The sequence below is a fragment of the Diabrotica undecimpunctata genome, chromosome 6 (genome assembly GCF_040954645.1).
Source record: "Diabrotica undecimpunctata isolate CICGRU chromosome 6, icDiaUnde3, whole genome shotgun sequence".
NCBI lineage: Eukaryota > Metazoa > Arthropoda > Insecta > Coleoptera > Chrysomelidae > Diabrotica > Diabrotica undecimpunctata.
The window spans coordinates 138,259,219-138,271,517 of NC_092808.1; the positions used below are offsets into that span (position 1 = coordinate 138,259,219).

A 12,299-nucleotide genomic window follows, 5' to 3' on the forward strand; every position below is an offset into this window, starting at 1 on the left:
ATCCATTTTTCTTTACTTTTACTTGCTTTTTTATTTCTTCAAACCACTACGCTGTCTGTTTCTTTGTTGAGTCTTTTTTACTTATCTCTCACATATCTTCTAGGCTGCATCCATTATCGGTTCCTTGTAGTTGTTCCATCGGTTGGTTATATCATTATTGCCTTTTATTTTTTTTTTATTGATCCAAGTTTGTCATTTAATTTTATCTCAAATATTTTTGCTACTTCTTTTTTCCTTGTCTGTACTAGACGTTTCCTTCTTTTTTATTTCTTCTAGCATCTAAGTTACCATCATGGCATGATGGCTGCCTACTTTGTGTCCCCTCTGTGCTTTAGTATCTATTACTTTTCTTCTATCATTGCTTTCAAAAAAAAACTATTTTTTACTTCAGTTAACTCAAATATTTTTCCTGAGTTTTTTATCCCTTACTTTTTTTTAGCTGCCACATAAAAATACTTTTACTGTTATTCCAGAATACTGAGACGATTTGGAAATTTTAATCTGTTAAATCAAGCAGTTTGTATAACATATTACTTTTCTCTGACACTTGATATTCAGTCCTTTGTACTAAGTCTTGTCCTTTCATTTGTATGGGCCTTTAAAGGATCTTTCTTATTAGTTGATTCACCGGTTAAAACCTGCCGCATATGATCAAGCATTTTACGTTCACAAAGGAAATATACGACACATTGTTCTTCCATTTTGCTTTTTCTGGACCATTTTAAATACCTCTACCTGATTTGACAGTGGCTCATCATTTCTGTTACCATTTGTAACCAAAAATATTTACTAAACTAACAACAAACAAACCATTTTTTAAATTTTATATCAAAGCCTTCAAACACAGATTTAACCATCTCTTGTAATCTTCCACTCTTCTGTTGTATACATACTGCTGAACTATTTTCTATTCTCCAAGCTACAAACTTACTATCACCGAAATATAAAAAAGTAGCAGTATGTACAGACTCTTTATTGTCTATCTATTCTCTCAAAATTATGTACACGGTACATCCTTTGGTTAAATCTCAATGGGAGTATCTATATCCACGATCTGGATTCCGTCTCATGTAGGAATCCCTGGTAACGAACTAGCCGACCTCTTTGCAAAACAAGCCTCGTCTTCTAATATGAAGACTGAAAACATACAACTACATATACCCTGAATACTGGACTAAAATCCCTTTTAAGCTTCGTGATATCCATCCTTGCTTTAAAAAGCTTGAGTTTCCTTCCATGACACGAAAAAACAAAATCTTAATTCGCCGACTTAGAATCGGCCATACAAGACTAACTCATTTAATGACTAAACATTTAATGACTTCCCAAGATCCACCTACATGTAAACACTGTGGTAATATTCTATTCTTGTAGACTCTCCCCACTTCAACAATGAAAGAAAAAAGAATCTTTTGAGTCAAAACCTACAAAATATTCTTAGCTCGCAAGATCGATTCCAAAACCTTATTAATTTTCTCTATGAAACCAAACTTTACCAGTAAATTTAGAAGAAGAAACCTAATTTAGAATTTGATAATTAATAATTGTACCAGTATTTAATGTACTTAATGTATTTCTTTATAGATTGTAATGTTACTGTATATCATTGTAATGTAATGTAATAAAATTGTACCTGTGTCAGTGACCCACGCGGTCGAGACATGTAAAGCTAAAAAAAAAACATGCAACTTAATATCTATCTGAAAAGTGCCACGATACCTTAGACTTGGAAAACGAATCTTCAGCAAGTAGGAGAAAAAAAGAAACCTACAATTTTCAGAAATTTGAGAAACAACTGTTTAAGGTACTTTAAAATGGGGAACAATTGTTCCTAAAAAGTCAAAAATTCTGTACAAAATTCATGTCCTATGTGTTTACTAATAAACTTTATACCAATTATTTGATTAATAAAATCTGTGCGAATTTGACTAGTCTTAAATTTTATTGTTGTTTTAAAACTTAGATCCTGTTTGTGTGAGGTACTTTTTAAACAATTATAGCATTAGCAATCTCACTTTTCTCCGATAATTGGCTAAAGGAAAAAATTGATCGATACAATTTAGTCCGTCTCTGAAGCAAATCTCCAACGAATTTATTCCCTCACTTACGCTTACAATTACTTTGTGCTCCACTAACTCTATTCATCTCGTAGCCGGACAAATAATTATGGTAATAAAAATCTGATATTTTTTTTCTAAAACTGCAGTATAAAAGTAAATCGATATTAGACATCTACACCAGTCATCGACGATCATTTAGCAATGCGGTGCGCCAATTTAGTACTCGCGGTCGCCCTACTGACGTGTTCTTTTGCCGAAGAACATGAAAATACAAGTGATAGAAGTGATTATAAACGGTCATTAACAAAAGACTGTGAAAACACCTATTCCGCGACTTGTTTAAAATTAGACATTGTTAGCTGGGTCGACAAACTAAACGAAAATGAAAACTTTAGTGTGTTTCCTGGAGTTTCCATAGTGCGAGAAAATGCCAGTGCCAGGGCAAACACAGCTGATATAGTAGCTGATTTAGCTAGAGACTTTCCCAATGATCCTGATGCAAGATTGGATGCGTTTTTAGTAAAGAAAGTTCAAGGGTTCTTTACCAGCCATTCCGTAAAACTTAACCTCTTCGATGCAGAAAGCGCTGAGTCTGCACGTAAAGGTGGCGGCGGTGGTGGTGGAGGAGGTGGCGGCAAGAAAGGAGGCGGTGGATTAGGGATGATCTTTGCTGCAGCTGCTATGATGAAAAGTACCCTATTAGCTCTTGCTCTTGGAGCTTTGGCGGCCCTTGCTGGTAAAGCCCTTATGACTGGTCTGATTTCCTTATTATTATCTGCCATAATCGGTCTTAAATCGCTGTCCGGAGGTGGAGGAAAAACCACATATGAAGTAGTTTCTAAACCAGTGTATACGCACTCATCGTCCCACTCTACTGGACATGAAGACTATCACCATGGTGGTCATTCAGGTTATGGAAGGAGCTTTGATATGCCTTTACCTCTTGGACTTCAGCCAGAATATAAACCTGCTTAGTTCTTTTAGATTTATTTGTTGTTATTTATTTGTTAATAAATTATTTATTTATTTCTTCATATAAATTTGTCGTTCATTTTTTATCACAATTTTGCCATATTTTTTACTTTTAATTAAGATCTGTTTTCAGTACCTTTCACATTTTAAACATTTTTAGTATGGTCTATATAGAATCTGTGTTCGTAAATCAGCTTGCAAATTTTCCAACGCTTTTTATATAGGTTTTTAAAACTAAAAAACAAGCCTTGCCTACATTTTAACCTGTGAGAATGTCAATTATTTTCTAGATTTTTGGTTTATATTTTCAAAATTCCGCTTAACGTTTCAGCTGTACGTTGGAAACTTAGTCTGTTTTATTTGTTTTGCTACGAATTCGTTCCCTAAATCTTTTTGTAAATACAACCATTGTCGTTAATTTTCTAAAATTTGTAGAGAATTTTAAATTTTAATTTGACACTAAGATCTGATAATAACTCTATGAAAATAACCCCTCCTAAAATAATCACTAATTTTCTTATCCTATTCAGCACTCGGTTCATCAACAAAAAATAAAACTCATTCATCAACAAAGTACTAATTATGAACTTTACTTGGTAGCATTGCTATAATTGAAAATAATTCAGAAGGTTTTCTTGTTATTACTTCTTTTAATACTAATATAGAAACGTCAAAAAGTTAAAATATATTTTTCTAACTCTCAGACTAAAAATCAAAGTCTATACACATCCAATTTTAAGGATTGCGTTCTAAAAATATAAAAAATCAATTTTCTTTTTCAGAAATGTAAAAACTTATACTGGTGAAACAGTAAATTTATTAATAAATGCAAAACCTAGTATTTTTACAAATGGAACTAGGTACTAGTAAAAAGGCACTGTACGCGAGCGTTGCATAAAATATTGTTTCTAATTTAAAATATTCAAATAAATATTTTCTTAAATTTTCCATAAACCATAAACTGGTTCCAAGAAATGCGTGACTGCGGAGGATTTTCATTGTCCACATTATTTTAAATAGAGAATGTCGCCATATGAGTTAATTACAAGGTTTGAGGAAGTACGTATCATGGGCTTTATATTTTCATTATGATTGCAGTAAACTTACAATATTTCGCGATTTATGATGCAATTATTAAAAAACTATAACAAAAATATTTGCATTCTATATAGACGGGTGGGTTGTGTCGAAAAAGATTGATTTCATACCATCAATCTGAAACTTGTTTTAATCGATAGATTATGATACTATTTAGGTACTATAGGAGAATAGTATACAGAAACCTACATATTTATTTATAAAAATTTTTAAACGAATTATCAAAAATTGCTTTTTTCGCTTTAAAATCACTTTTGTTATAATGTATTATAATAACTAGGTTTATTTTAATACGAAAGGTATTCTTGTGATTTTTTTTCGCAAACTGATTACTTTTAGTCAATTTTGGCGTTTTTAGAGGCCATTTTTGAATAGGTTAGACCACGAATACCAGGCTGGTTTCAGAGGTGGTAAATCAACAATTCATCAGATTTCAACCCTAAGACAAATTCTAGAGAAAACACTGGAATACGGTGTAGACACGCACCACATATTTATAGACTACAAGGCAGCCTACGACTCTGTAAATAGAAGAGAATTGTTTAGAGCAATGATAGACCTAGGAGTACCAAATCAGTTGGTAAGTTTAACCAAACTAACCCTTGAAAAAGTTGAATGCAAAGTACGAATCCAGGGGGAACTCTCTGAACCTTTTAAAACAAATAACGGGCTACGTCAGGGAGACCCACTCTCCTGTATACTATTCAATCTAGCTTTGGAAAAAGTAATACGTACGTCACAAATCACAACTACCGGTTCAATATATAACAAATCTGTGCAAATCTTAGCATATGCTGATGATATCAATATTGTTGGGAGAACGGAAAACGCAGCACGAGAGGCGTACGTAGCATTAAAGGAAGCGGCTACAAAAATGGGTTTAATAATAAACACCAACAAAACAAAATACATGAAAATAGGTACGCAACCACAAACACTACGGCCACTTGTTATAGAAAATGACGTCATCGAAGCAGTTAACGAATTTGTATACCTGGGAACGCTCGTCAATACTGAAAATGACACTACCGCAGAGATAAACCGCAGAATTTGCACGGCTAATAGATGCTATTTTGGGCTTAATCTCCTTTTTAAATCTACAGTTATATCAAGAAATACAAAAGTATAACTCTACAAAACAATAATACGCCCAGTCCTAACATATGGTTCAGAAACCTGGACTTTAACAAAAAGTAATGAAAACATGTTAGGATGTTTCGAAAGAAAAATACTAAGGCGCATCTATGGAGCGGTAAATGAAAATGGTGTCTGGAGAAGACGATACAACTTCGAACTCTATAGGATATACCAGGAACCAGATATCGTAAAACACATAAAGATAGGACGTCTAAGGTGGGTAGGCCATGTTATGCGGATGGAGCAAACCGACCCAGCTAGAAAAACGCTCCTTGATAGACCTATTGGTCAAAGAAGAAGAGGAAGACCCAGAACAAGATTCCTAGATAACATCGATGAAGACATGAGAAATATGGAAATACGTGCTTGGCGGAGGAAGGCGATGGATAGGGACGACTGGAGAAAAATTCTTGGGGAGGCTAGGACCCACACAGGGTTGTAAAGCCAAAATGATGATGATGATAGACCACGAATTTAACAAAAAAAATATGATTAAAGCTTATGTAAAGTAGTTTTAATATGAGCTATTACATTTTGATTGTGTATGCCATCATCCAGCTTTCATTTATCACGTGCACCGCTGGACAAAGGCCTCCTTTAAACTCCTCCTTTCTTTGCGATTTTGTGCTGTTTGTTGCCAATTTTTGGTGATATGCCTGATGGCGTCAGCCCAACGTGTAGGTGGTCTTCATCTACTACGTTTGTCTGCTCTTGGCATCCAATGTGTAATTTTTCTCGTCCATCGTGAGTCATGCATTCTCACTACACGGCCTGCCCAGTTTCATTTCAGTTGCGCTATGCATTCCACAATATCAGCAATACTCGTCCTTTTTCGCAGATCTTTGTTTCTTATTCGATCCCGCAACGTCACTCCCAGCATAGACCGTTCCACTCGTTTCTGTGCCACTCTTAATTTCGAAGCGGTAGTCTTGGTTAGTCATAGTTTCCGCCCCATAGGTCAAGACCGGTAATACGCATTGGTCAAATACTTTTTTTTTGAGGCTAATTGGTATGTTGGCCCTAAGTGTGTCTTGCAGTTTTCCAAAGGCAGCCCACGCTAAAGTAATTCGTCTTTGGATTTTGCATGTTTGGGTATCCCTGGTGATTCTTATTTCATAACCCAAATACGTACATTTCTCCACCAGTTCTACTACTTTGTCTTGAAAAGTTAAATGGTTATTGGGGACCATATTTATCATAAACTTAGTTTTGGCCAAGTTCATTCTAAGGTCCACCTTCGAACATACAAAGCTCAACCCATTTAACATATCTGTGGCTTCTCCTATAATATCTGTGATAAGGACAATGCCATCTGCTAAACGGAGATGGTTAAGCTTTTCGTCGTCTATTGTTACTTCTCTGTGGTCCCAATTGACCATCTCAAAGGCATACTCTAATGCCGTTATAAATAATTTCGGTGACAATGTATCTGCTTGCCTTACCTCACGTTTTATTTTTTTTGGTAAGGTTTTATCGTGTATCTTAACAGTCATAGTTGTACTTTTGTAAATATTGTAAATAAGTTCACTATACCTATAGTCAATCCTGCTGTCATTCATTGCTTCTATAAGGCTGCCTATTTCGATCGTGTGGAACGCTGTATGAAAATCTATGAAAGTAAGGACAAGAGGTTTGTTGTATTCTATAGATTTTTCAATGAGTGTCTTTACTATATAAAGGTGATCATTGGTACCATAATTTGATCGGAATCCTGCCTGCTCTCTTGGTTGGTAGAAATCCAATTTTTGTTCCAATCTTGATGTCACTAACCTAGTGAAGAGCTTGTATAGGTGGTCCAACAGGCTAATAGATCTATAATTTTCTAGGTCCGTTCAATCTCATTTTTTATACAAAAGGATTGTTATAGCATTGTTCCATTCTTTCGGCTTCCTCTCTTTACTGCAAACATAAATTAAATAAATTTATTAAAATCCTTTGTAAAAGGTATATATTTTTAAAAACCCAAACGGGCTGTGTTAGACAAAACGTTTTCGGAATTCATTATTCCATCATCGGTGTCTATGAGTACATGAATGTAGCCACTAAATACATGGGTAAAAACCCTTTAACAAATAATTAGTTACATTTGTTTTACATTATATTTTATAAATTATTAGGATGTTAAAGTTACCGTTGGATTAGGTAACATGGTGACATATGACTCCACGTTGAAGTTGCAAGTCCTGAGACGGTGTGTCTACGAGGACTTTATGGAAGCAACTGAGCAACAGAGTTGCTTCAGATTTTCATCAAAATTAGTTAGATTTTCTTTCTGACTCCGTCTTAGTCCTGCTGTGATTTTTCCAACTTTCCTATGTACATTGTGACTGTCGTACGTTAACTGGTGAGTCATAATTTCTTTGCATCTTTTTTATTGCTTCTTTTTCATTCGCTTTTCTGATTTTTCTTCTTATTGCTATATTTATCGTTAAATATCTGTGATTAATAGGTCGTCTGGAAATTGCTGGTTAATTAATTAGAATAATAACTAATTAATTAGAATATATGATTGTAAAATATTGAAAAACACTTGGCATAATTCATAAATGTTACCAATTCGTTACAAAATTTACTTAACTTTTGTTGAAATGTGTTAATTGGCAGGGGTAACGTTACAACGTTCCATCTTCCTTTTTTTATTTCTCCTATTGCTTTTCTTTGTATTTCACTTCTCATATATAGCTTTTCTTTCTTATCATTTTGTTTCTTTAACATTTGAGTTAATTTTCGTTCCAAACTTTTTCAATTTAGTTTACATTTCATTATATAGTCTTTGCCACTCGCTATTCAAATATTAAGTTTAGTACTTTAATTTTTTTAGCTCCGGGCCTATTACTTAAACGTACTTCAAATTCGAGATTGTCTTCGTGAAATTAGTTCTTTTCTAAATAAAATTTTAAAAGTTTAAAATCAGTGAAACAGATAACAACAAGAAGTTTTTTCCAATTATTTATTGGTGTGGGTATTTTAATAATTTTAGTTTACCTTGTGCTTTTCGGTTAATGTTTTTAGTAAGCCAGTATTAGAAATGCTTGGGATTTTTTATTATCTTTTTTTTTATATTTTCACGCTTTTTTCTATTAGCTTATTCAGATCTCGATATTATTTAATACCGAGAAATACATAAATAAGGATGTATAAAACTATCCTGCGACCTACTCTAACGTATGGATGCGAGACATGGGTGTTAACAAAGGAACTACAACAGAAAATTGAAATATTGGAACGAAGAATATTAAGAAGAATTTTTTAATGAAATGTTCGGCGAAGGGAGAACAAGTGACTTTGTCAAAGCTAAAAGATTGCAGTGGCTAAGTCATATTGTTAGCATGGAGGACAGTAGAGAGGTAAAGAACATAGCATAGAGAATACCGGAAGATAAAAGCATGAGAAGCGGACCAAGGAGAAGATGGAAGGAAGCAGTTTCGGGAGATCTACAAGAAAAGAAGATAGAAAATTGGATGAAAGAAGCTAAAGACAGAAGGAGATGGAAGAGAATTACCAAGCAATGGACCTTAAACGGCCTGCTATAAGCTTTTATATATAATTTTTATTCAGCTTTTAACTGCAATTTTTACCTTTGTGTGTCTTCGTTGGGCAAGGAAATTATGTTTAATTGTATTAGTTGCGACGGTCTACTTATACACGAACTGGGTCTTCTTGCCAAACGTGGATATCATGTGCTCGTAAGCTCATATTAATATGCACTGAATTTTTTTTAGGCGCTGGGTACAGCCTCAACAACTGTAACGCGCTGGGTAGAGCCTCAACAACTGTAACAACAAGATAAAAATCCAGCTGTTACGTTCCACAACGATACCGATAACGTTACGATAAGGGCCTGTATATGAGCACACATCCATCCAACAGAGGCTACACGAAGCCGAAGTCTCTCCAAAATCCAAGAATGGCAACTGAGATCCCTCGCCGGAGTAAACGCAAATAAGTAGCCCTCTTGAAGTCGAATATTAGCGAAAAGTACTACTAAACAATTAGTTCCTTGCTTATTAAACTGAATTTAGTAATAACTTTAATTTTCCTTTAAAAAACAATAAATGCATATCTGATATCTTTTACCAGTGTTAATAAACAAATATGTGAATTTATTTTTTAATTTTATTAGACCCTTAGACCCATGGAAAGGTAATTTAGTTTGGCACAGCACAGGACCTACGCATGGTTGACCTAGCCACTAATCGTAATGAAGGTTTTACTTTTGGTGCAGCTAGTACTATTAGACAGCTTTTCGATCGCCTGACCCACCTTTCAGGAAGAATTTCCTGGCTAAATTCAACAACACAATACGAAGACAAATTGAAAAAGCAACTACGTAGCAAGCTTCTCCTTTTGGAAAGCTCTCTGGTTGAAAAAGTGACTTTAATCCCTGACAGAATCCCTACCTTAACTCCAAATTATCTCCCCTACATCGGAAACGTTTTCTACGACAAAAGCTGTTCCCATTTATAAACGGGGCATTAAGAAATTAATTTTCCGGACGTGAACAACTCATCCCTTTCTTAAATCAGTTGGAAGCTTTCAAATCTTCTAGAGGATGCACGGATAAGGATTTATTTCAGTCAGCAGCAGACCTATTTGAAGGCCCAGCTTTCACTTAACGGCACAATCATTTTATAAGGCAGTCTTTCCAAAACTGGACTGAACTTATTACAGCTCTTAAAAGTATTTACCTACCAAAGAACTACGAAAGGAACATGTGGGAACAAATAAGGACAACTAAATAAAGTTTCAGAGAACCAGTTACTACCTTTATTGCTAATTTAAAGCTCTATTTCACCTGGTACCAACGCTTTCTACCAAACAGATACTGGCTAAACAATATCTGATATGCAGATGACACCATTATATTTGCGAACAACCTACAAGTTATTATGAACAATATCACGTACCACAGTCAACAATATGGATTCAATATAAACGTAAAGTATTCCACACTCGTGAAAATTAGCAATAACAATACAACAGAAGATCAACTCTACGTTAAAGAAAACTCCAGTAGAAAGAGTGATGCACTACAATTACTTTGGCACCATACTAAATGAAGAATGGACGAACAACCAGGAGTTAGGACGCGTATCGGAAAAGCCTTGGTCTACCTTCAACCGGATCAGAGGCCATCTTCAAACGCGATAATCTTTCTCAGAAACAAATATCTCAGAAAGAAATATAAGATAAGAATCCTGTAGTGTATGTCTTCTTTGTTTTGTTTTACGATTTTGTACACCTTGAACTAAGATATGTGCAAGAGATTAAATGCATTTGTGATGTGGCTATACCGGAGAATACTTAAGATCCCGTGGACTGATAGAATTATAAATTAAGATGTCCTCAGAAGAATTAAGAATTATAAAGAGGTACTGAACACCATCAAATCTCGAAAGCTACAGTACTTTGGACACATTGTGCGAAATAAATCGAAATATGCCCTCCTACAAGCAACAACATCTGTGCAGCTTTTCCGCCTTGCTGCAAACAATATACAAATTGCCATAATGATCGCCAACATCAATCAGAAACTATTTCTTTGTGGTACGCTGAAAACACATATAAGATTAAATTCCATCTAACAAAATACCTATTTTCTTTATTCGAATAAAAAAAATCGAAATTTTACTTACAAAAACATAGTTATTTAAATCAATATATAAACAAATGGCAAGTTTCATAGACTAAAAAATTTTAACATTTGATTAAATATAAATAATCTAATAAAAAGTAAGAAATCATGCAACCAACGAAAAACGTTCCGATTGAATTGGTAAAATATTGTATGATATGGTAAAAAATAAATGTTCCGGCAATTAGAAATCCTATCAAACTACGTGACTTTACAATTCTTTCGGTTACTTCATTTAGTCGAATCTCCTTTTCTTTGTATTGAATTGTACTCACCAAATAAAAAAAATTCTATAGGTGGTATTGATCGGCTGGTTGATTCTAAACTTCTTTTACACAAAGTATTATTTTCCGATTTATCACTTTTCGAGTTAAAACATTTTGTTGGTACTGATAAAGTGAGATATCCGGTAATTACAAACTGTCAGTATTTTTTCTAATTTCTGATATTAAACTGATATGAAGTAATTTACTATTTGTATTGAAAATAAGCCACAAGTGGAAATTGAAACGTCAAAATAAACTTATTTTAAAGAAATGTTGTGACTTATGCCAGAAAAATAGTAAATTGCCTTAAAATGCCACCAAAAAATTGCTTCAGAATGATATTTAAAATATAATAAGTGTTCGTCCGCTAAATTTTTTCAAAAAATAATTGATTTTTTACTATTTTAATCTATAATACTAGTTAATTTTTAAACTATGGCGGATATCATCTGTTTTTTTATTATCAAAACATATAGGGGAGAGTGACCCAAAATGATTCCCATAAATCAAGAAAATGGTTACATTTATCGACTGTGTATCATTGCAGATATGTTGATGCTCGAATTGTAAATTTGCAATTTGTAAAACCGGTGCAGTGGACCGTGTGCGTCTAGAGAAAGAATTTTGTGACTTGTAAGTAATTGATAGTTAAAAGCGATATTTTAGATATCTGGAACAATTTATTTGATACTGATATGTTGCAAATAATTGTTCATAATACAAAAGTAGAAGTAGAACAGCAGAAATTCAGTCACGATCGAGATATATACCCAACAAACATTGATGAAATTCGTGCCCTTTTAGGTCTTTTATATCTTGCAGGTATAAGAAAGGCAAGTCATCTTAATACAATATTGTGAAAAACGGACGGCACTGGTATAGAGGTTTTCCGACTGACAATGAACATCACGAGATTCAGAAATTTACTCAGGTACATGCGAACTGATGATATTAATACAAGGCATGATAGAGTTAGTTTGGATATATTAGCGCCAATAAGAAATCTTATTACCAAGTGGAACGAAAATCAGAAAAATATTTCTCTCATTCGCAATAAGTAACCGTGGACGAAAAGTTGGGGGCTTTTAGAGGACGGTGCTCGTCTCCAAGCCCAAGGCCAAGCAAACCCAA

At 34.1% G+C, this 12,299-nt stretch overlaps 1 protein-coding gene across 1 annotated transcript; it reads left to right on the plus strand.

Moving 5' to 3' along the window:
* Window positions 1-2,249: 2,249 nt before the first annotated feature.
* Window positions 2,250-3,094, plus strand: LOC140442864 (uncharacterized). Its single transcript, XM_072533828.1, has one exon. It carries the CDS (start codon window positions 2,262-2,264, stop codon window positions 3,033-3,035), a length of 774 nt encoding a protein of 257 aa, XP_072389929.1. The 5' UTR covers window positions 2,250-2,261; the 3' UTR covers window positions 3,036-3,094.
* Window positions 3,095-12,299: the final 9,205 nt, after the last annotated feature.

Coding starts and splice junctions, on each gene's coding strand:
- LOC140442864 (XM_072533828.1), top strand. CDS start 2,262: ATGCGGTGCGCCAATTTAGTACTCGCGGTCGCCCTACTGACGTGTTCT.